Consider the following 26,761-nt stretch of genomic DNA (forward strand, 5'->3'; position numbering starts at 1 on the left):
GTGAGAACAGTTGCATTATGACATCTTGCAATTTTAGGAAACCTTTTGCTCAGGAGGCTGCCTCCTGTTCAGTGGGTGATGGACGGTTTAGATATTCATGAGTCTGCCATTTTGCTCTAATCCTAAAGTAAAGTTCACATACCAACACAGAAAACTCACTGCCCGGAAATCCAGATGTCCCTCTCTCAAACAAGCCTGTTTCCCTACAGACATCAAGCTGTATTTATGCTCTCTCATTTACTATGATAAAAATTTGGAATTTTGTTGTAAGTGATTGATTCTCATTGTGTAAGATCCTTACTTCTTAAATTTTTGTGGTTTACAAGCAAAAAGCAAAACTAATTTGATTGCTTTTACTAGATTGATATCTGCAATATGTTCAGAATACAAAAAAAGTATATTTCAGTGGAAGAAATATCTGAAGAAGTGTGCATGCACACAAAAGCTCATACCAAAATATAAACTTAGTTGGTCTTTAAGGTGCTACTGAAGGAATTTTTTTATTTTGCTTCGACTCAGACCAACACGGCTACCTACCTGTAACTAGATCAGTGGAATAAGATATAGCTACTGTAGCTGGTAAGGGTCTGCATTCTAGGCAATTCTGTGTCTGGACCTGTGTTCCAGTGTTTTTTCTTCTTCTTTCTTTTAAATTAAGATTTTATTGGTTTACAAAAGTACATGCCTTGTCTCTTTTTAAAAGTTGTACAGCCTTTTCTGTAGATCAGTTACATTTGTTATGAGACATTAGTGTTGAGTACATTATAAGGTCACGAAGAAGAGGAGGGGAGAGGAAGGGTAGTGGTGAAATTTATATTTTTTGCAGTGTATGTGTGAGGTTTCATGTCAGTATCAACTAGATAGGTTCTCATTCTATTTGCTTGTTATGTTTCCTTGGTTGTGAGAGAGGTTGGGGGCCCAGGGTATGGTTGGACTCACCCTAAAACTCACCTACAGGTGGTACTTAACACCACAGAAACTGGTGCTGGTATGCCCAGGAACCTCACCAAAATGTTGGAGAGGCTGCACCTCCACAGGCACATACCTCCACATGCGGTGGGAATGCCCCAAAATCCAACCCCTCTGGACAGCAGTCCTACAAGAGTTATGCAAAATAACTAAACTGGTATTAGAACTCACCCCAGAACTGGCCCTACTGAACATCTTCCAAGATCACAATGACCACTCACATTATACAGAGCTTATAACCCAACTATTCTCAGCAGCCACAAGCCTATGTTCGAGTTTTAGCACTTTGAGTAGTTTCCAAAGCTTCATACCAGGTGAGGTAGAATTGCTGTGCTAGCTTACCAGCAGGTAAATCACTGTTGCTTCCCAAGAGGCTGCAAGGACTTGGTATGGAATAAACAAAAAAGGAGAACTTGATTGTCTCTGTTGTTTGGTTTGCTGTTTTGTCTTGTGTTTGCACCATGCTAACCCCCCCCTCCACCCAGCCTCCCCCCTCCTGCATCTTGTGGACAACAGCAGCCCACACAGTGAGATGCTTCTGAACTAGTTCTACAGAAATGCCATATTCTATAGCAAGTATTTAGGGCTTTGTCTTAAATTTTCACTATGACCTGAAAGATGACCATAGGAACTAAAACAATATCTGCCCCATCTCATGAATGATTGTTCCATTTTGTTATGTTACTTGCAGGCACTTCTCTGCAGAGACTTCACCCAGTAAATATTCATCTTCTTGAGCTCACTGTCACAATCTTTCTCAAAGCAGAGATGGCAAGAGATGTTTGGGATTTGGTACACCCTGATAAATCATAGCTGAGGACCCCCACCCTAGCACTATCATCCTGAACTGAGTAATGGTAGGATCCTGTGCATGTTTATTCACAGTGAAGGGAGGGAGCAGAGATAAGGAAGGCATACACCTGAAGCTCACTCCCCATCTCTAGTAGGGGTGTAAGAAGGCAGTGATTTTGCAGTATTAGATTATAGCACATTCCGTAGTAAGAATGTCACTGACCATTATAACTTTGATAGGCAGGGTCATCAGAGCCTTTCACTTCATTTTGCGGGGGAGCAGTAATCCTGCCTTAAGGACCCACACTGCCTATGTCTACCTTAGGTCAACTCCACCTCTTATGAAAATTCCTTAGCAGAACTTTCCTTGCCACTCGTCGGTGATCTCTCCCCCCCCCCCTTTTGTTTATGTGACCTCTCCTCTTCCTTGTCTGCATAGTGACTATTTGGATGGTCTTAGTGTGAGTCCCTTCCCAATCCTTTTTGAACAGGACTTTTTATCTTAGTCTTTTATCTTAGTCTTAGTCCCAGTTTACTCAAAGCTCTGGTCTCTTCATATTTTACTATAAATGTCAGTATACAGTGGTACCTGCAGTGTGCCACAGCCTTTAATTCCTTCTGTGGTGAGAGGGATTCATTAAACCACTTTGACAGCATGGTGAAGTGTCAAACAGATATGCAGCTATTTTGGAAATAAGGCGTATTTTTGACCCCAAGCATTATCTTTTCTAATTTTGGAAACCATATTTAAATGTGTCTTAGGAGCAGGCTTTGGGTTTGTCTGCTGTTAGAAAAGCATTTTCTTCCAATCCATCACCCCCCAGTCTATCCTGAATTGCAATTATTTCTTTCCCACATCAGGCCTATTGCTAAATCACACTTTTAATCAAATTAACTTACTTGTGGTTGCGTATTGATTTGTGTTGACTGAATTGAATGTCATTTGTCTGCTTGTATATCTATTGTGCAAGACTGAGTTACTGTATGTTGTGCTGAATATTGTATATTCATATATGGATTGATATGAGCCGATTGCCTTCTGCTAGTAAAAGGATCTTTATCTCGCATTATTATATATTCACCGCTGCAGTTCATGAACTCACAGACTATACATCTAAAGTTACATAATCTGTGTATTTGATAATTGACATGATTTTTGTGATACAACTTTCTTCACAGCAGGCGTGGAAGAGTTCTGGACTCTCCTAGGCCCCTCCCCAGGCCCCTCCCCCTCTTTTAGGCAGCATTCCTCACTGTTCCTGCTCTGCATCCTCTTCATGTACTTTTGCCTGGCTGAATGTGGTCTTGAACTGGTCTAATTGCCTTTGCTTGCTTGGATGGAGGCTGTAGAAACCTCCGTATTTTGCATGGCTGGAATGCAGTCTACCATAGAAACAGTCAGATCCCATTGCTCCATCCACTTTTTGCACTTGTCCCTGTTCACCACAGGTATACAGTCGCAGAAAGTCCCTCAAGCTGGAAGATATTTCCCATCCCTGCTTCTGTTGTAGCGTGTATCCCTTAATTCAAGAATTCTGTTAATTCAGTAATTAATGGTGGACAAGCTTTTATTTATTTTTTGTAGGAACATCTCTCTGTATCATTCCACTAATTGTTTCTATTGAGCTCTTCACTGTACATCCAAAACTGTAGCAATGCCTGGTGATGGAATGAAAACATTGCAATAAATTTAGAAGACAAAATAAAGTTTATAAAAACTCACATTTCGGCTGATGAGAGTACTATCTAACCAGGCCCCTTGCATTCTAATTTAATCAGGTAACCATCCACAGAAAAGCAACCACATATGTACCACAATTATTTTCACATGTAACTGCCACCTTGTCAATTAAACGGTATATAAATTTATGGAAAATAAATCATAATTGTAAAATTAATAATAATGTACATTGGCTACCTTAGTGTCCAAGTTATAGTTTGACATCTAAGCATCTAATTGTTTCAGAGCCAGTCTTTGAGGTCCAGCATTAAAACCTTAAGTTGTTTGTTTTAAGTTAATGCAGAACTTGAGAAACATAGATTTGTCCTGCAGTAGTGGGTGACATGGCGGAGCAGAGGCTGTTACCTGACCTCTGCCCAGGTGAGTCACTGCTACTTACTGGGAGGTGAAGAAGTGGCAATGTTGGTACCGTGCAGATACACAAGTAAGAACACCAGATTGATTCAGCTGGTAAGCCCCAGTGACACAACTGCCAAGAGGTCAGGTTGTTCTATCTTTTAGAAGGTTAAAAAAATATTAGTGATGGTTAGTGATTATATGTTGTTACTGTAATACACATATTGTATGTTGCATATTGTTGAGTACTGTTGATTTATATATTCTTTAAAAAAATAAAAACCATGGAAGGAAGGAAGGAAGGAAGGAAGGAAGGAAGGAAGGAAGGAAGGAAGGAAGGAAGGAAGGAAGGAAGGAATAGGCCTGATACTACCTTCTCCTGTGGTGAAGAGGTGATATGATAGCCATGTTCAAATATATAAAAGGATGTCATATAGAGGAGGGAGAAAGGTTGTTTTCTGCTGCTCCAGAGAAGCAGACACAGAACAATGGATTCAAACTACAAGAAAGAAGATTCCACCTAAACATTAGGAAGAACTTCCTGACAGTAAGAGCTGTTCGGCAGTGGAATTTGCTGCCAAGGAGTGTGGTGGAGTCTCCTTCTTTGGTGGTCCTTAAGCGGAAGCTTGACGGCCATATGTCAGGAATGCTTTGATGGTGTTTCTTGCTTGGCAGGGGGTTGGACTGGATGGCCCTTGTGGTCTCTTCCAACTCTATCATTCTATGATTCTATGATCCTCCCCCCCCAAAAAAAAGAATATATGAGGGACTGTTCACTTTTAGACCAGTCAATCAAAGGAGTGCTGGTTTTTCGGCCAAGTGAGCCAGAAGCAGGAACCTAGTCAATACCTGATAATGGTAGGCTTCCAGAGCAACAGTGAAGGATCAGAGCATAGGAGCCACCTCCTAGGGACCAAAGGGACTCAATAAAATATTTGAGGGGCCTCCCCCACCCAAGTTGATGGGCATTGCCATTCAAATGATATGCATGTGCTGCGTCTTCTGATCAGTTATGCAGGGCAGGGTTCATATAACAGACAAGGCTAAGCAGCAAAATCTGAGAAGTGATAGAATTGTCCTTGGGAGTCAGCTGACTTGGTACTTAAGAGATACTGCTACTGTGGTGCTTGTGAAGCACAGCCTAAAATGTGTGCAGTGGAAACAGCACTGGTAGCCCCACAGTAGCCTAACCAATGAGAGCTTGTGTTAGATGTCCTGTCCCAGCACCTTACAGAAACCCAACCAGTTAAGCAGGTACAAGGTATCCATTGCAAGTCAGTGAATGCACACCGACATCTTGCTGCAGATGACACATGCAATATGAGGTCCCTAACATCCCGTTTCCTTTCCTATGTTTCCAGAATGTATTGGCCATGGGGAAGAGAGGGGGCAGGCTGCCCAAAGTCAGCTTGATTACACACATTCCTTCAGCAAGAAGGAATCTGCCTTTAATACTTCACATTAAAACATTCTTACATGAAATAATACAATTCAGTTAAAAAATATCCATCAAAGCAATATAATATAGAACATATCTTGAACACTATTTATTTTACTGTGGAAGCCATCTGATTGACAGCGTGGAGATTTGGGATGTGCACAACCTACTAAGTTTGTATTCCACAGTCTGGACACACACACAAAAAACTGGGTTTCTACATTCGTTGGATCATAAAAATGCAAACTAGCGTGCTCGATAACTTGAGAGGGTGTTTTTTTTAATGTGTGTCATTTGGCCATGAAACAAACTTTTTTTGGAAATGTAATAAAAAGTGACACCACTCTCTCCGTTATCCCATTTTGTATTTCAGCCACTCTGCCTTTCTTAATCAATTACATACTAACACACACACACACACACACACACACACACACACACACACCCTAAACCATGTTTTTAATTTTAAAAAAGGAAAGCTCTTTATAATTTTGAAGTGGTTTTTTGGCATTTAATTATATACAATTTTTTGACCTGGCTAGGGAGATAATGTTAACACAGTTTTATTGCTATACAAGACTGAACATGTGTGCGCTTGACTTTTTTTTATTAAACTCCTACTGAAGAAACAGATTAATTGGAGGCTGATTCACTGGAGAACAGGCGTTAAAGACAGAAGGACCTCCTCACATTTTGTTCTGTTACCCAGGCTTATGCCATCCCAGGTTGGCAAGGAGAGCCCAACTGTAGTGTTTTGAAATGTAGCTGAAATAAAATAGTAGAATAACAGGTGCAAAGAGGGGGGGGGAGAGAATCATAGCCATTAACAAAACAATGTTCTGTTTCCCTTTTATTCCCTCTTGCCTAATGACCAACTGACACTTTAGTTATCACAGGTACTGCCTATATAGGGTTTTGCATCAGATTGCTAATGTGTAAATGGGATCACCAAAGTCAGCATCTGTTGTAATGATTTCCTGCCTGATTATTACTCCCTGCTACACACACACAGAGAGAGAGAGAGACAGAGAGAGAGAGAGAGAGACTTATAGCATTTTTAAAAGAAGATGTGTACAAGCTGTGATTAAACCCCTTCAGATTAAGTTCAAAGTAAATGCGGGGGAGGCCTTCTTAAAGCTTTCATTTGATGGGGTTTTACAATCTGCCTGTAAAACTATAACTTTGCTTCCAGAAATTATTTGAGGAGCCCATTTCCCAGAAAGGTGACGTTAAAATTAAAACACTGTGAAAAATCCATGACAGAATGCATGTGAGATTAAGCCACCTTCATTCTGTCCACATACCCCCCCACCCCACCCTTGGCCACGCACATAATCATTTCAGTCTACTGGAATGAATGAAATAACGTTGACACTTTCCTTATCTCATTGTGTCTTTTCATGATGGATCTTTTTATATTCTTTTTCTAAAATGGCTGGTTTTGCTAGTCACTGGAATTCTTATATACGTAAAATGAGGTTCAGCTGTTTACTACAGACTTTTGATCTCATCTAGCAAATAATTTGAACAAGTATTAATCCATTTCCCGGTGAACTCAGGATGTCATCTCAGTCTATATTCAGACTAGGAAAACCTCTGCAACTGGTATGCATAGCTGCCAAGTATCCCGTATCCGCCGGGAAAACCCATTTTTTCTTACCGTTTCCCGGCGGTCTCCCGTTTGGTGAAAAATCCCGGTATTGTCCCTTAAATTGGCTTCTGTCCGGCGGCCATTTTTTTTGGTGCCGCTTTGCCCTTCTATGGGCACCAGAAAATGGTGGCGCCGGCGCCGAAATTCGCTTCCGCGCATGACCAGAAGTTGCGTGACGCGACTTCTGGTGGCGCTTTGCCCTTCTATGGGCATCAGAAAATGGCGGCGCCGGCGCCGGAAGTCGCTTTTACGTGTTTCCGGTCATGCGCGGAAGCGACTTCCGGCGCTGGCGCCGCCATTTTCTGGTGCCCATAGAAGGGCGACACTGGTGCCCATAGAAGGGCGTCACGCAACTTCCGGTCATGCGCGCGCTGCTGATCCCGGATCTTTACGACCCGGACTTGGCAGCTATGGGTATGGGGGAATACTGACAATGCGCAAATAGTAGTAGTAGTAGTAGTAGTAGTATTTTTTCTATACCACCCTTCATCTGAATATCACAGGGCAGTTTACAATATAACTCCCCCCCCAAATACCACAACAACAAACAGAAACAATAACCCTCCCAATGCACAGTTTAAAAGGTCATGATATTTTTTAATTAGCAAAAGGTCTGGGAGAAGAGCTTATCTATTTCTGTCACAGAAAATTTCTACCCAAAATAAGGCAGGCCATGTAATCTAAACAGAACAAAGCTGAAAAAGGAAGAAAGGTGCTTGAACTCACTAGTGTGAGCATACTGCATTTTCTAAATGAAAATGTGAAAAGTTTCCCATTGTACCTGCTGTAGCATACCTAGAGTTGCCTCGTTATGATCATTTATTGTTTTGTCCATTATACTTTACAAACACAGCATTTAAACATCTAAAAATGTCTGACATTATAAATGTACAGCTATTCAGGCTATGAACTAGTTCTTTTTTCCTTTTAGATTTCATTGTGGCTTTAGGATGATAACGTTTGAAAACCAGCAAATAATACTGGAATTTGTTGTTACAGCTTGGCTGTGGATTAGAGGTAAAACAGTCCATTTCCCAAATCAGATATTAACTTAGCACATTTGGCCTTCTTCAAGTCAACCACAGATGTGGCTGACCTTCTTAAAAAGGAAGAATAACAACAACAGGATCCCAGTTAAAATAAACATCTTATCCTCTGTTTGCGGCCCACCTTTCTGCCTTGCTAAATTTTAATTTGTGGTTTTACAGCTGAGCTGGATTACACAAATATTACAAAAGTATATTTATGTGTTCACTCAGCTCTTACAGCTGAGGAATTCGCACCATCAGAATTCTTTCTAGTATTTTGCAACAGTTTTGGGGTTTGTTTTTTAGGGTGGGGTGGAGGTGGAGTGGAGAGGTGGGTTTTTTTGGTTTTTTTTTTTTGCTGATGAAGTTCAAAATCACAAGAGCTGTGAAGTGAACCTGTGGCATTTAAATCTAAAGAAACCTATTCCACTAGTCCAGGCATCGCCAAACTGCGGCCCTCCAGATGTTTTGGCCTACAACTGCCATGATCCCTAGCTAACAGGACCAGTGGTTGGGGAAAATGGGAATTGTAGTCCAAAACATCTGGAGGGCCGAAGTTTGGTGATGCCTGCACTAGTCCTATGAAGGCAGCCCTTTACTGGGAAGTTTTTAATGTTTGATGTTATATTATGTTTTTATGTGTGTTGGAAGCTGGCCAGAGTGGCTGGGAATCAATAAAATTGTTGTTGTTGTTGTAAATACCAATATTTCACTTCTTCTAAAATGATGGATAATATGTTTATTTAGCTTGCTAATAATTGAAAATATTATCCACTACTATGAGCGAGTAAACCATATGTATGTTTACTTTCAAGTAACTCTCAATGGGCTAAATGATAATTATCCTAAGCTAAGTATACATATAATTGATGGCTGAGTTGTTAATCTCATGGAATTCATTATATATTAGCTTCCTGTTACAATTGTTGTATGAGTAAAAATGAATCTGCTCTGAGCATAACTTGGACCAGGGACCTTTGTAACTTCCCATGATTCAGAGCCTTAACTAGCAAACAACATTCTCTTTTTGGGTACTCAAAAGTCCATGTGAATGATCTTGCTGTCTATATACGTATATGAAAGGGCTTTGAGCAAAGTTCACAAACGTCCACTAACACAGAGAAAGAGTTTGCATACACACTGTGCATATAGACACACCACTTAGCACATTATATATGTGGGCTTTAGTAGTTATACTTGTAGGTTTAAAACTCCTATATGCATCCTGTTTATTTGTTGCTGCATCAAAGAAGAATCATAACTTGAACCCATGTAGTCCCAGAAAAGCATTGTTTTGAAACCATGTCTTTAGGTATTCCGATTAATATCATTTCAGTTTGGGAACAGGACATACGGCTACTAATCTAGGCTTCATAGAGAACTTATGTGTGGTACCAAACATTGTTTATATATTGACAAATATTTCTAGGAAATGGTTTCATATTTTTGCTGTTAATTGTTTCATTACTGACCTCTACCTCTGTAGACATATGCAGTTTTCATGTTTTTGGGTGAGACTTTCAAAATATTTTTTTTTTAAGTGTCCAATGCTCGACGTGAGCAATGACATTTCTGCAGGCTTCTATTTCAGTCATTTGTGCCTTATTTTCTTTCTATTTATTTCAAACAAGCCACTATGAAAAATGCTGCAAATCTAAGTGACAGTCATGTACAAATATGCATAATATGAGCTGGTCCCTACCCATCATGTGTATTGCTAAAGACTCCATTGCAATATTTACAGTTAAACTAAACTTTTCCCCCCCAAGATGTAGCAAAATTGCATTTGTTTTGCAGATTTGCTCATCATTAAATGTGAAACATTTCACATTTGTCTTTTTGAGTAATTGGCTTTTAAAAATGATAAGGTGCTCTGAACACTTGTTATGTGGATAGGTCTGACGTTGTATCCCAGAAATCCATATGCCATACAGACAGAACAGAAGAAAGATATTCACAAGCATGTCACAGATTGGACTGAAGCAAGCCAAAAACCAAAGTGCCATGGCATTAACAATAGCACCAGATTTACTGTCACCGATTGCAATCTGTGCTGTATCACAGACAGAAGGAGAACTTTTGATAGGTAACACCTCAGTGTTTTTTAAATCTTTTTGGCAAATTATCATTTTCATTATATTTTTGCCTGCCATGTAATATTATTATAATGATATTAAAAAAAATACAGGCACAGACACAAAGTTTATTAGGCCCACAACCAAAGGGATAGTACTTTATAATCCTTATTAAGAGGTTGACAATTGTGTGTATGTCTGTACGAGAGGCATATACATATGCATGTGTGTACAGATATTTGTGTATGTGTGGTGTGTAGATACATACATGCAAAGATAAATATACATGCCACTGAGTGATCTAGCAATACAGATGATTTTTATTTAAAAATAAATGCAGCTAAAAGTACCCTGTTTCTCATATTTTAAGACATACCCATAAAATAAGCCATAGCAGGATTTTTAAGCATTCAAGGAATATAAGCCATACCCCGAAAATAAGACATAGTGATAGGTGCAGCAGCAATGCCGGCCGTGGCAGGAGGAGGAGGAAAAAATAAGACATCCCTTGAAAATAAGCCATAGTGGGTTTTTTTGAGGAAAAAATAAATATAAGACATGTCTTATAATATGAGAAACACGGTATGTGAACTGTATGCTTTGGGGACATTCTATGTGAAGTACTGTCCTGTTGGGCTGTGGCGTAATCCCATCATAAATGCTTGCTGCCATCTATTAGGCATATATGCTTGCACCAGTCTAGCTGGTTCCATCCTGAAAAGGATGTTGAATGTTAACAACTTTGTATTATATGGTGCATCCATTAATAAGTGGCATAGTAATAGAAACACACTGACATTGAAATTGGACATCACAACCAACTATGATGCTGGGACTACAGCATAGGGGGTGTGGTGTCCTGAAAGTACAGTAGTCATTGCACCCCATCAAAATATGTAGTTGCTTGTTCTGGAACAAAGATTAGGGCTTTAGAATCATAGACCATAGTAACAGGAGGGGACACTCTATACCGTACGCGTGTGGTCATAAAAAAATCATGGAGGATAAAGCCATCGATGGCTATACTCAGCCTTTACTCTGGAGACACTATGCTTCTGAATACTAGTTGCTGAAAATTGTGGCACTGTTGTGCTGGCTTCCCACTGAGAACAGAATGTTGGACTAGATGGGCCACTGGCCTGATCCAGCAGGGCTTCTCAATCTATGTATAGCAGATGAAGGTGGAGAGCCATCCAGAATGGAGCAGACATGTTTACAAATGAGTGGGGTGACTTGGAAGTAAATTAGCCCCAATCCCAATGAAGTTCTCAAATGTATTCCTACATGAATAGCAGTAGCTAGTCATCCCTGCGAGGATAATGAATGGATTACACTTGGGGCCACTGTTGCACTGAAACAAAAACATTTCATCCGCCCCAGACACTGGTGATCCAGCCCTCTCTGGATCTAGCAGGGAGAGGCAATATGCTTTGTGTGCAGAATGTGCACAAAGCACAGGCCCTTCATTTGCCAGGGGTCCTTTTTACTGCTGTTACAAAATTATGGCCATTTTACTGGAATGAATATGTATTTGGAAATATTGACAAACAGAATTGTATACATAACTTCACTGTTTTGTATCTGCTCCAAACAAAACAGCTTTGTGAAGGAAGCATATTATAGTGCTTACAAGTAAACAAATAGATCAGTAACTATATCATCTTACTAGTAAACTTAAATATATCAAAGCACTGGTAGAATAAGGCTTAAATATACTATTAAAGAAAAGAGAATGGTTCATAATCTAGTGCCCATCACAACTGACTATACTGTAGAATAGTAGTTATATAGAAGGGAACATATTTTTTATCATAAAAGTATACATTCCCCCCCCCCTCTTTGCACTTAAAAATAAAAAATAAAAACCCAACCCTGCGTCAAATAGATTTGGCAATCCTATAATTCATGTTGAGTTTAGATAAGTGCCGAAAAAGATTTACAAACTCACAGCTTGATACGCAGCCCACATGTTGGGCAGGGCAAGGAGGGAAAAACCTCTACAAATGCTACATAGAGATTCCTGGCAGTAAGTAGTGGAACATCAGTCAATTGTGTTTTTTTGCTTAATTGAAAGCCTTCTCAGGACCTCGTTGAAAATAATGTATCTGCCTATCATGTTCCCCCCTTCTTGTTCACATTATCTGGCTGTAAGGCTATCCTCCTTAGGCTGTTGAAGCCTGAAGTTTTACAATTATCCTCAAAGCTTCTTTAGCATAGGTACTAATGAATGGCAAAATCAAGCAGCTCTGAAACTGAACTAAGCAGGATGCTAGAATCAATGGGTAATGGGTAAAATTAACTTTGTACAGTTATCCATCTTTCAAACTCTCTTTCTCTACAGCTCTACTTCTCAGTGCAACAAAATTCCCAATGTTAATTTGATTGGATTGTAAACATCATACCTTCAACCATATACCAAATTAAAATAAGGATACTTGTTTTTACATTACCTGATAGAACAACTAATCACAATGTGGTTTTGGAAATAAAATTTCCTGAGAATGTTTTTTAAAGAGTGTTTTTATTTTATATGTTTTTATTTCTTGCAGATTCAATTTATGAATACTAAACTTTTCAGAATTTTGAAAATTTGTGCATTCTGTTCATTCGTTCATGTAGTTTATGCATTTATTTAAAGAATTGAGTATCCCAGCATTTCTCAACCGCTGTTCCGCGGCACACTAGTGTGCCGCGAGACGCTGGCTGGTGTGCCGCGACGTGCAGCGATGAGAAGGGCGATTTGCATTGTCATGTCATCACTGACCCGCCGGAAAGGAAGCCGGCCGGGTCACGACGCGGGGCGAGCGCAGCTCTCAACAGCCACCACCACGGGAGGGTGGTTTTAGACAAACTTAAAGAAGCTGGCTGGATGAGCTCAACCTGAAACTTGCTGAGCAAAGGATTGTGCTGGCAGAGAAATCAGCGGCTTGTGAAGCCTTATTACAGGAGATTGCAACCAACACAGCAATTGGCAAGTGTTTCTTACAGTCATAATTATATAGTCAATATAGGGCGGCACAGAGTTAAATTTTTTAACTTTTTTAATGGTGCTGTGCCTCGTGATTTTTTCATGGAACAAGTGTGCCTTGGCCCAAAAAAGGTTGAGAAACACTGGAGTATCCCACCCTTCTGTTTAAAATAAAACTTCCAGGGTGACTTACAGTGTATAATAACGGCTGCCTACCTGTAACTAGTGTATAATAAATAATGATAAAAGCAGAGACTAAAACAGGCTTTAAAGAAGAGCAGCAACAGGGGCTTACTTATGCATAAACATATATAGGATTGAACTGAAAATTAACTAAAAGACCAATAGTGTTGGAAGGACGTAGGATTTGGCATGCCTCTCTAATGAAGGAATTCAACAAATGTGTGTGCCTATGAGATCCTTTAGATACACAGGTTCAACTTAAATGGGACTTCAAAGGTTAAAGTCAATTAAAATTTCCAAATAGTCTCAGAAGCCAGACCCAGTACAACAAATTTCAGTAGTCTCATCTGGAGATTACTAGAGTCTGAATAACATGTCACAAGATTATCTCTGTTCCAAAAGGGTCACAACTGAACCATCAATTGTAGCTAGCATAAGATATGTTCTGGTATCTAAAGTACCTCCAAACCGCAAGCCTAATTGTTTACAAGGAGCACAACTCATTCAGGACAGGTTGGACTCCAAGATACATTAACCACCTATTATAAGTACTTCCATCTTGTCCAGAGAAATATTGGATCCAGTATGAAGGATAATTTTTTTAAAAAAATTAATGAACTGAATATACTAAATTTGATTGGTACGAATCTGTTACACAACAGAAACAGGCACAGTTAGTAAAATCACTGGGTACCTTCTTTATTAAATTGATTGTATTGGAAGATCCACACCCATTTATCCTAGCATCCAAAACGTAACAAAAAGCTGTACAGTTGTACCTTTGTTCTCTAACTCCTTGGCACTCATACATTTTGGCTTCTGAATGCCACAAACCTGGAAGTAAGTGTTCCGGATTGTGAATGTTTTTCGGAAGCCAATCGTCTGACGCAGCTTCCACTTGACTGCAGGAACCTCCTGCAGCCAATCGGAAGCTGCACCTTGGTTTTCAAACAGTTTCGGGAGTCGAACGGACTCCTGGAATGGAGTAAGTTCGAGAACCAAGCTACCACTGTATATGGTTGAGGTTAATATGAAAGTTGTTGTCATAGGAGCCAACTCCTAGGGGCCGAGGTCCCCTCAGCCCCCCCAATAAAGTATTTGAGGGACTCGGCACCCCCAAAATTAATGGGCATTGCCATTCAAATGATGTGCATGTGTCACAACATGTGATCGATTATGTGGGGAGGGGATTACCTCCCCCCCAATATTTTATTCAGCTTGGCACCCCTGGTTGTTGTGAAATACAAATGGAATGTGCAATGCTGAGGAGTGGGACCTTTAACAAAAAGATGTTGCAGTGTGGAGTCTTCCTATTCAGTATTCCAGCCAGCCAGCTAGTCATTCTGGTTTTTCAAATACTGCATTCCATTCCATTCCCCACCCAACATGGCATCTTGGGGGTTATTTTACCATTAATTGATCAATTATATTATTCATAATCTTCTCTTATCATGCGCACAGCCCCAGAGTGTGAGTCTTAGGACTTCCACCTCCCTAATGATCTTCTACTGCTGCAAACCTTCCACATACTAATATTTAGAGATGGACAGATCAGTCTCTTTCCAGCCCATGCCAAGTTTGCATATATTCATTCATAAGTTCGTTCTGTCCCATTTCCACATTTACCTGATTTTTTTAAACAAAAACTCAGATTTCTACTTAAATAATTTAACACTTATAACACTTTATCTCAAAATACATATTTAAGTAAGGGTTTCCTCTCAATACACTCATTTATGGATTTATTTGTTTCAAACACATTATTTTTATGCATTTTGTTACATGCTCTGAGTTAAGAACTGTATCACAAAATTAGGATAAGTGTGCAATCCAACTAATATGTTGTGATCCTCATACTAGTCTGGTAGCTGTTGACCTGGTTAGTCTGCATCAGGATTCCTCAAAATTAAATCCCTCAACGAGCCCTACTAATACCTCCCTCTGTCTTTGACGACAAAGCTGACATAACTCAGCGCCAAAGTTTGCTATTTGAATAGATGATAATACAGGTGTGCTAGATAAAAGGCACTTCACATGAGGAAACAAAATGTATGCAAGGCAAATACAGTGGATACTCGGGGTTGTGAATGTGATCCGTGCGGGAGGCATGTCCGCAACCTGCAGCACCGCGCCTGCACGCACGCGGGCTGCAATTTGGCGCTGTTGCACACGCGCAAAGTGTGATTTAATGCTTCTGCACATGCACGAGCACCGAAACCCGGAAAGCCACTTCCGCGCCTGCGTCGGAGGTGGGGTTGTGGGCTGCCCGACTGTACCATCGCGTAGGGGCTGCGAGCTCAGCCCCTACGTGATCGTAGGTTCCCGCCTGCGTCACCCCCCGACCAGCCAATGAGGTCGGTCGGGGCGGGGCCTCGTCTTTTAAAGGGGAAATTTGCATAACAATTAGATGGAGGAGGGGCAGGTTACGTCATCAGCTGCCCTAATTTGGAGAAGTAATTCCGTTAAAGGATTCCGGGGGCGAGGCTTGGTCCTGAGCCTGGAGTTGCCTGGGCCGTAAGGCACGCCCCTTCGGTGGCCACAGGAGGAGCTCTAGTAGATCTACGTCGCGGGGCTCCTTTCTGGTGGTTAACTTCTCACAGACTTCAACACACGGGTTGGAGTCGGATATAGTCTGTTAGGTTCCAACGCCTAAGCCAATTCCGCTCTACATGCATAATTAATAAAGTTGTGGCCTTAACCACCCAATTAAATCTTAATCCCGGTGTCATGAGCCTTTATTCTGGGGAAGGAGGGCATATTGCCACACAAGTAACCCATTCGGGTACTTCCGGGTTCACGCGGTGCACAACCCGAAAAGTTGCAACATGAAGCGTCTGTAACCCGATGTATGACTGTATGCTACTCACATATATTGCATTTCATACGGTGATTTATTGCCAGGATGGGCTTTTCACACAACAATAGCGCTTAGTTTTAGTAATATGTTGAGCAAGACACAATCCTCCTGCCAGCAATTTTGGGGAACATGGGAACTCTGACCTGCATTTTCAGTTTATATAACTCAAAGAGCAGTGGCCTGGTATTTGGTTTCATTGAGCAATTATAAGGGCTGCATTTTGGTAATAGGTGGCTGACATGCATGCCTTGTACCTATAATTCCACTTAGATAAAAGCTTTCTTCCATATTATCTTAGACACTTACACTGTTTCAATCCTGTTCTAGCTCTCTTTCTGGGCTGAATGAAAGGATATGCTTGATAATTTCAATGTGGGCTCATGTCACGGTCATGCTGTTTTATTGTGAATCTCATGTAAATGTTAATTTCACCAGGTTATGTTTGCAGTGGAAAATCATTTACACATCTCTAGTCAAAAGCATGATTGATAAGGAGAGAATTGGCTTTTTCAACTCCCACCACCACCACCGCCCACCGAGTATGTCTCCTGTATCAACAGGACCTTTTCAGTTTTATTGTGGTTTTTTTAATGTCCAAATGCAATTATTTATAGTGACAAAGAATAAGAAATTTCTGAATTCACATGCAGGTGAGATTGCAATGTGATCCTGTATAACACATTAAGAAGCAGTACAACCTAGCAATTTCAAGTTAGAGATTCAGTTATTTATTTATTTAGTGCATCCTAGAGCCCTATACAGGTTAACTAAACATGTGAGAAAGGTAGAGGGAGGGGGTGCACTAGCTCTGCCTGCCATTCTCATTGTCCTCTACATGTTCAAGGGTAACTACTGACAGCAGAGAGGAAGCTTCTTGTCCTTGTGGTGGCTTTTGTGCATTTTGGAACCCTGGAAAATTCCAAGCCAATAAGGTTTCATTTGAATTCAGGCTGGTAATATGCATGGAACAGGACCATGAGCCTTAGTTCAGAGAGATTTTGAACCCATTATGCCAGTGTCCCTCTGGACCAAGGGGATGCCCTCCTCTGGCACTGAGGACTACAGCTAAGAAGCCTGAATGGAAGCAAAGTCTCCTCTGCTCTGTGGTTGTCATTGACTGCTGAAGCAGGTAATGATGAGGCTCCTCTCACAGGAGGCAGAGCTGGCAACTTAAGCAGAGCTGCAGCTTCTACTTAAGTCTTAAGGCCTAGTCTGAGGATGAGTGCTGCTCTTCTAGAGGTGCCTGCCGAAATCCTTCCAAAAGCTTTTTAGGGTGGCCTGCATAGCTGCCAAGTTTTCCCTTTTCTCGCGAGGAAGCCTATTCAGCATAAGGGAATTTCCCTTAAAAAAGGGGAGAACTTGGCAGCTATGGTGGCCTGTCCTTGATCATGTAGAGCCCATTGCTCAAAAAAGAACAGGTTATGGGTCTGGTTTGATTATTTTGTTTTTGCTTTGGGCCCAGTTGCCAGAAATGGCCAAAGGAGTTTCTTTCTTCCTGACGCATATTGCTAGCAGTACCCCTCAGGTGAGTAGATAGATGACACCCTGAAGGTCTCCTCTGGGCTCCTAACCCAGATTGATTTCCTACCCTTCCAGCTTCTCCCTGATACTTCTCCTTTTTCTTTTGAGAGTTGGCAATTGAATTAGTGTTACAATTAAGACTAAACAGACCACCTACTCTCGTTCTTACCTGGATCAATATTAACTTTAGCTGGAGGATGTTCAAGCTGCTGTTCTTATTTTAGCCATATTTCTCTATAAACATGTATTTTAGAAAGTTATTATTTTAGTATACAAGAAACCCACTTGAAACCAGTGCAAATAAACTTGTGCAGTTCTAAAGTTAACACGTGTTCTTCTTAGTGCAAGTCAAAACAAATCAATTCCTAAATGTTGATGATGAATGTTTGTTGTCCTGGCCAAATGCAAAATAATAATAATAATAATAATAATAATAATAATAATAATAATAATAGTACCATAATATCAGGGGTTCTCTCTTTCTCTGATATTTCGAGTATATATATTACCAAGGGAACATATTTTCAGAAGAAGAAAATGCTAAAGAGTAAAACCCTAAACAAATCCAGAGTGGAGTCCCTAAAACAACTTGTACACCTCCTTCCAGCAATTCCTGCAACCAGGCTAGTGCCAAACACAATGCTCTACTTTCCTGTGGACCACATCAGCGAGGCCTAGAGGGGGGGTCATGTTGTCTGGGCAGCCCAGGAGCTCCATATACACTGCCCACCCATCAGTTTGCCTTCACCTCTGGAGGTGCACTCCATTGTCTCTCAAGACAGACGGATGCCAATGGACATATCATACCAAGCAGTAGTACTTTCAATAACCTGTAGGCCATCAGATGGGTGGGGTACAAATAATGAGTGAGGCCATGGGGGAACTGGGGCAGGGAGGAGTCCTCACTTGCACAACCACCAAGGGTACTAACAGCCTCATGAATATCTTAAGTGAAGAAAATGTACAAAAATGCTTCCCATTAGGGAAATTGCATACAAAAGTGTATATTACAAAAGGGCTGGTGAATTTTCATGAGAATTTTTAAAATAATAATAATAAATTGCAAACTGATGTGAAACTGTGGCAAACTGAAGAATGAGAAAGTGAGAGGACCCGAAATTGTCAGATTCATTAAGCATAAGAGCTTTGGGTTTCCTTGTCTCTTGCGCTAGTGTGATGCAGCACAGCAGGAAAAACTCTTAGACATACGAGCTGGGAATACTGGCAGCCCTGAAACTTTCTGAGTTTCTCATGAATCCGAAGTTCCACTTTGGAGGGAATTATTATGCCATACAAGTCAGTGTTATAGGAGCGCTCTGGACAAAATTATTTGAGTATCAAAGGTTCAACTCAATTTCAATTAAATAAATGCTCTTCTTTTGTGAATTTGACCCCAGTCCTTGCAGTGTTAAACTCACTTGAGATCTACTAGTGGATTTAGTTCAAACATTTGTTTTCTTTCCATTAATAAGAAATTGCTTTGATAGGCAGGTTGATTTGATATGATGGCACCACCGAGATTTCCAGCAATTTTACATTCAGCTCAATCATGCTAGGAGGCATGAAAACATGCACTGTAAACACGTGCATATTAATACCCTTTCATTGTTTTTTTTTAAATAGGGAAAGTTGCAGCAATGCCGGCAATATTTGTTGGGTGTTTTATATAGCAATATTTATTCTGTTTAAACTAATTTTACAGAGTTGGAAAAAGCAGGTTAATTATAACATAAGGTTCAACATCTTTAGATATGTATAACATTTTCTGTTCCTTAAAACAAATATTCCCCGTGAAAATATAAAACATTTTTTCTGACTTGCAAAGTTTTTGCAGTCTATCATTTAAATTACTTAAATAAAGGGAGCCTTAGTACTCCCAAAAGCTGAGAATATAACACCCTCCATGCATATTAGCTTGATCTTCTTGACAGACCAGAAAAGTGTTTGTGTGTGCCAATTAAAACAAAAATGGATCCCTAGTGGCTTGTTCCTCACACAACTTCTGAAGACTGCAATCATTGTTTGCTGGGGTAACCCTGGATAGGGCTGCTATCCAAAGTAAACAAACTTTTCAAAACTTTCTTGACAGATGGGGGTTACAAATGCATTTTAATAAGAGAGTTGCCAAAGCAACATTTTTTTATTTTTATTTTTACAATGAGCATATATTTACTTAACATCTAGCAACATTGGGGGATACAAGGCAGATACATTCTCACAAAATGTTTTAACTAGCAGGATTTTTTTCCCTCTTTCTTGGAAGCCTAGTTAGGAAGTTTTTATTCAAACTGATACTTTAGCCTTTTTTTTCTTTTTCTTTTTTAAAAAATGTCAGCTAGCCTGGACTTGTCAGAAGGAATTATTGAAAGTTACCAATGTAAGACTATCATCTGAGACAGCCATTCTGCCTGATAATGTCTTCCCCCCCCTTTCTTTCTTTTTGAGGAGTGTCTGTCCATAAACATCTTTGAGTGCTCTTCAGTAATTTAGCACTCTTCATCTGGTACAAAATATCATATTATGAAATGGAGTGGGGGACTGCAGTTGGAATGGGACTTACTTTATTTGATTTATTTACATGTGTCAAACATTAGACTTAACCATATTATAGTAAAACACAAACATATTGTTAATACAATGTTCCCTCCACCTCAGCTCATTCATTCAACCTAAACTTTGTCAAAAAACAACAACAGGGTTATCAGGAGTGGGAAGAATGTATATTATTTCCAATGGTACACTTGCTTTTGACATGTTTTTAAAAACTGAAAAATTCCTATCTTTATTTTAATTCAATTCAAATGTAATTCCAACAAAATTAATTAAATGACTAAGGAGGCTCAAAACCAAATTAATTAAATGGCTATGTGTCTCGAAACTTTATTTTAATTAGCCCTTGTTTCTATTCACCAAGGGGGTGGTAGACGCATCTTACTGCAACTGGTTTCACATGTACTTATTTTAACTGGTGTTCCATGTAACTATACCACATAAAATAAAATTTATTATTATTCTAGCCTCTTAAAAAAGGGTTTTATAATCAAAAGAAAGTTGATGTGAAAAGGGATGGCAGAGATGGAACCCAGGAGTGAAAACAAGACTGGAGGAATCACATCACTAGATTGGCAACTGTTCTTGGAAAAAAATAATGACAAATTCAACTTATTTACTTGGTACCATCTTGCCTTGACTGTCCAGTGTCTATATCATGATTTAAAGGGGCGCTGTGCAAAATACATTAATCAGTAATGATGCATAATTCACCATCCAGAGGAACTTGACCTTCACCAATCTATATAGATTGGCGAAGGTCAAGTTCCTCTGGGTGGTGAATTATATATCTATATCTATATACTGTATGTCTATATCTATATCTATATATCTATCTATGACAGGCATCCCCAAACTGCGGCCCTCCAGATGTTTTGGCCTACAACTCCCATGATCCCTAGCTAACAGGACCAGTGGTTGGGGAAGATGGGAATTGTAGTCCAAAACATCTGGAGGGCCGAAGTTTGGGGATGCCTGATCTATGATGTTTGGTTCTTAAGGTTGCCAACAAAAGTTTGAAGGTATACAGGATTTTCTGTAAGAAAGCAGGGCTTCAGAACCCCCAGTAGCTTCTCCAGTTTGACAGGCAGAATAAATTACAGAATAAAATGTGCACTTCCTTTGCATAATTCATTTGGATCGCAGAACTTTTAATTGCTTTGGAAATTTGGAGAGGGGTACACAGAAAGCCCATTTCTAAGAATAGACCGAAAGCCCATCAAAACCTAAGGAGAGAAGAAGCCTTATAGGAGATAAAAGCAAACACACCATTGCAGCAAATATCAAATACGAGGCCAGGTTTTGGCACAAGCTGTTCACTGAGGCTTGTGTGATGAGTATTGGTGACATTCTCACCACTTCTCCACCCAAATTCACAACAAAGGGGATCGCTGAATACCAGTCGGTGGGTAGCAACTGCAAGTGTTGTTGCATTTGTGTCATGCCTGTGGGCTTCCTATAGGCCTTTTGGTTGACTCACTGTGGGGAACAGGATGCTGAACTTAGATGCCTTTGGTCTGATCCAGCAGGGTTCTTCTTATATTCTTCTGGGCAGAGGAATAAAAGCTGGCCTGTGTCATTATTCTGGTTCTGCTTCTCTTCCTCCCATATGAAACAGGAAAGGGAATGTGCAGAAATGTAATGCAGTGGTACCTCTACTTATGAATAACTCTACTTACGAATGTTTCTACTTACGAACGGAGCTCCATCCGCCATCTTGGATGTGGTTTAGATAGGATTTTTTTTTTCTACTTTCGAATTTTTAGATAGGGTTGCTTCGACTAACAATTTTTTCCTCCCAATGCATTCCTATGGGATTCGACTTACAATTTTTTCCGACTTACAAATGTGCGTTCGGAACGCATTAAAAATTCGTAAGTAGAGGTACCACTGTACAGTGGAACCTCGGTTTATGAACACCTCGGTTTATGAATTTTCGGTTTATGAACGCCGCGGACCCATCTGTAACGGATTAATTCATTTTCCATTACTTTCAATGGGAAAGTTCGCTTCAGTTTATGAACGCTTCAGTTTATGAACAGACTTCCGGAACCAATTACACCCATGCTTCAGTTTATGAACGCTTCAGTTTAAGTACTCCGCGGACCCGTCTGGAACGGATTAATCCACTTTCCATTACTTTCAATGGGAAAGTTTGCTTCAGTTTATGAATGCTTCAGTTTATGAACAGACTTCCGGAACCAATTGTGTTCATAAACTGAGGTACCACTGTACTGGCAACCACTTCACTGAAACCAAGCAAGGATTCACTGTTGGGTTATTTCTTCTGGTTTTGCCTTTGCTTCTCTCATAGTTGCATCACTGTTCTTTTATCCCTGGGAAAATGACCTGAAGGGTGGGGTTTTTTTGTTTTTTGTTTTGCTTTAATTAAAAGTTTGTTGGCATAAACAGTGTTTATGAACTGAAAGTTGAAGAGGATGGGGAAAGCTTGCTGAAAGACAGTGTGTGTGTCATCGTTGGTCAATGTCAATATTGTGTGGAAGTTACAGGTGCTCCAATTCAAAATTTCTCCCCGCTGTCTCTCTGTTTGATTTGGAATGGGAGGACCAAGATCTGGGACCAGAAGGAATACAACTGGTGACATTGACAAGCGCACCAGTTCACATTGGACCTACTGTTGGGAATGCTTGAATCCAGTTTACAAATATGTGGCAGCTATTTCATTTCAGTTCTTGGAATGGATATCACATCCAACATTTCAAGAGCTTTTCAGGAAGCAAAGGCAAAGTACAGAATCCAGCCCATTAATTTACTTTTCTCCTCAAACTGACACAGTGAGTCAGTGACAGAGGCTGAAGGAGGACACACGAATCCTGACTCAGAACCACCTGCTTGAACTAATGCCTAAATTAAAGTATCAGGACTGCACAAATCCTTCATTCCTTTGAGCTAGCTACTACTGTGAGCATTGGCTCATAATGCCATTTTAAATAAGTTCTATCTTTTAGAGTGTGTGTGTGTCTTGAAAATGGAATGCACGCAAAGGGAAGGATTGTTTTGTTTTTTGAGATCTTAAATAAGAAAGCAACAGAAGCAAAACAGAGGGCAGCAGATTTTCTGGAGACTTTTAGGGAAAAAATCCCTTTTGTATTTCTGTAGTCCTTGGGGTTTTTTTCTTCTTATCCATGGCTGATATGCTCAAAAATGCCTTCATGGGGAGACTGTTTGGTTGTTGTTGTTTATTACATTGTTTAGGACTGCAGTGGTAAATTGTTGAAGCCAAACCTGGCACCCACCCACCCTGAATTATATTCCCATTGGTCTTAACAATGCTATTGTTAGAAATGCAAATATGGTTTAACAATTCCTTCCAAGAACTTTGTAATCAGGAATTCTAAGTAGGAAATATATAGAAGTGGGTTAGAAAACCTACAGTTTAATGCAATTCGTCAAACCAAAGTCTTTGGAAATGCTTTGCTCTGAATGTCTAGGACAGAGCAGAACAAAGTCAATTACTGACTGTAATTAAGAAGTGGATGCATATAAACTGTAGAGAGCAGTAGCAGTCTTCTTGAAAGTGTTTAGTAACTCTGAAGATTACAGAGAAAGAGACTTGAACTGTATCTCGAATAGCAAGTATTTTGAATGAATTCACTTCTTCCTGTTCTATGATCTACTTTTGCTGATATATTCATACATCACCGATTATATATGATTATTACAAACAGCACATTAAGACGAAGACTCTTTCAAAATGAATGTTGCTTTGGTCTTGTTAGCACTGAAGTATCTCTTTTACATATCATAAGGGTACAAATGTTTATGCAATGCTGAAATACTTGTATTTTAATAAAGCTCAAATTTACTCAACGGAAGAGTGAACTATGTTGCTTCCTTCTTAAGCCTTCAAAATAAAGTCACTCTAATTACGTGTGTTGCTTTTACTTTGAAAATATTGTTTCTTGTAATAATTTAAGTGGTGGTTTGTTTGTACTGGAAGAGATGCACTAGATTGGATTGACCATTGTGTTTAGTCTAATTCCTGTCTCTCACCGCACATTAATACATTTGTAGTGTCATATAAAACAGTTGAAACCTACCCAAAATTAAAATTTGCAAACTTGACAAGTGTTAGTGATAGGTTCCATCAGTTAGTTACTTTTGTACTGTTGCTGTGACAGAAGTTGCTGCAGCCTGTGAAATATATGTGCTTTATTTCCGAGCATCACAGTCCTATGAGGTATAATGGATGTTCCTTACATGCGTGCATCTCAGGTCTATATAATATAATGGATGTCTCTTATATAGGTCAGCTTAGATTTTTAGGTCTTAGAAATATCTGTGAACACCTGCCATAGGCAACAGCTGTTTTAAGTTGTACACAAAGCCTATTATTTGGGACGAGAACATAAACAAACAGGGTGGGATGACTAGTTTCTTGCCTAGAAATATTATATGTGGAATTCCAACTATTCATTGTGTTGGGTTTCTCCCACACTTGAAAAACCATTTATTATTTCAAATATCCATATAGATGGATCCTATAGAGGTTTACTAAGAAATAAACCTCACTGTGTTGTAAGACATACTCCAGGTAAGTGTGCAAAAGATTGCAGCCCTAGTCCCTTCTTTACTAAGAGGCAGTGGAGAATCTGGAAAAAATAATGACCAAGGGAAAGAAGTGCAACAGACTTTTAATACAGAATCACCTCTTGGCTTTGGACTATTAACATCTTAAATGCTGCAATGATATGTCCCAGTTTAAGTTACAGTTATTACCTTCTCTTGAGCCGTTAATTAGAACTTTCCCTCAAGTTGAAAAATAGTTGAGAACAATCAGTAAAACTTTAGCAAGTGCTGGCACTGGGAGATGACATGAAGAGGATAAAAGAGATTTGTAGTTGATTAAAACGAGCCAATTGAAATAAATAAATATAAAGTAAAAATATAAAGCATTACCTCAAATGATGCTACTAGGATCAACACATCTGGAATGAAGTAGTGCCTGATTATAATTATAAGAGTTAGCTCATTGCACCTTACAATTCTCAGAAATGCCAGGAAAATGCCAACCCCAGATAAATGATCACCATCCTGGCCTCAGTGTCCAAATATTTTATTATATGGATCAGCCCTGTCTCAACCCCACCCCTTCTCATCATCCATGCAGTAAATAAACACAAACATTGTGGTAAGGATCAGAATCTTCTATTATGGGAAAGGCATTTTATGCAGAATCCCCATGTATAGTGTAACATGCCCTAAAGTCTTTATTGTGTATTCCACATGGTTTTTTAGATTTTTAGTCATATGGGTATAGCCTGCACATTTCTGACATTATGTCTGTTCATTTTAAAAAAGGAACTAATTCTAGTTCATCCTCTCAAAAGAGGAACTGCTTCCAGTTCATTTTACGAAACAAACTAGTTCAGCTCAAATTCATCCAATTGAGTTTTTTTTTTTTAATAAAAAGTTCATCTAGTGGTTCAGCAGTGGAAACTGCTAGCACATTTCCAAAGCTAAGCAGGGTTTGGTATGGTTTCAAATTGGATGACCACATATTGAGATTACTGTAGTACAGGGGGGCTTGAACTAGATAACCTTGGGGTCTCTTCAAACTCTACAATTCTGTGATTTTATTAATCATCCTTGGTTTAAAAAACAAACAAACCCAAATGAGCATTTGGAATTTTACCAGCTGCAATGCTGAATTATGAAGTAAAACAGGGCCCATACACAAGTAATAAAATGTCTGGCAGACAAAATGCCTTCCTTATAATTTTATTCTGCTCATCCTGTTTTATTTGTGCCAGCCACAAAGCTATTATTCACTTTGTTCCTGCATTTGTAGTTTTGCTTCACAACAGTGATTAAATGACTAAGCAACCTTAGCAACAGCAGTGCCTCCATCTCTGCCTAATAAGCCTTAGAAAGTTGGCTTTATGTTTTGCTTTCTAACCATTATACATTTTCAATTAACTTACTTTAAAAAGAAAGAAAGCTAAGAACACAGGCTTTCTGCTGCAAGAGGAGGGGAATGAATGAATGTGAAGATGAGCTGGAAATCATTCAGAGTTTTACCACAAAATGAACTTAATTCACCTTTAGTTCACTCAGCAATTATCCAAAACAGTTTTTTTGAACTACTTTTGTGAACTTCATTAAACTGAACTAGTTAATTCCAGCACTGAAAATCATCTACTTTGAAAGTTCACTTTCCAATGGGGAATATTTCAAGAGTAAGTACTGTAGGATTCCTACATTCTGGATATGTCCTAACCGCCATAATTATAGAACCAGTGGCATTAAAAAATGGCAAGCTACTGAAACGTCTGTGTTTCTCAAATGAATTACACGAAAAGAAAAAATGTGTCTCACATAGTTTGCTTACCTATGATTTTCCCATTGTCATTTAGATCACAACAGCATCCGGAAATGAGGTCCTTCTTCACTCAGATATTGACTTCATCATACTGGAGTGGTTCAATGCTATAAAAAATGCAATTGACAGATTGGTATGTATTTGTTTTGGCTATTGATAAAAGTATCATGGAGCAATGCATGCGCTTACATATCTAAGCAAGTTTTAAAGCAAGTGAACTTAATAATGTGAACCCCCCTTTTAATCACTATATAAATGTGTGTGTGAAGATCTATATGCATTTTTTAATGCTGTAAATCAATAAATATT

At 39.5% G+C, this 26,761-nt stretch overlaps 1 protein-coding gene across 2 annotated transcripts in view; it reads left to right on the forward strand.

Annotated features, from left to right (window-relative positions):
- The window catches only part of ARHGAP15 (Rho GTPase activating protein 15), a 375,586-nt gene that overhangs the window by 160,729 nt on the left and 188,096 nt on the right, over positions 1-26,761 (forward strand). For both annotated transcript variants that reach the window (XM_035130906.2, XM_035130887.2), the window contains exon 7: positions 26,487-26,585. In XM_035130906.2, the coding sequence (XP_034986797.2) occupies positions 26,487-26,585 (99 nt within the window). The remainder of the gene's footprint in view (positions 1-26,486; positions 26,586-26,761) is intronic.

Source organism: Zootoca vivipara, chromosome 1 (genome assembly GCF_963506605.1).
Source record: "Zootoca vivipara chromosome 1, rZooViv1.1, whole genome shotgun sequence".
Classification (NCBI taxonomy): Eukaryota; Metazoa; Chordata; class Lepidosauria; order Squamata; family Lacertidae; genus Zootoca; species Zootoca vivipara.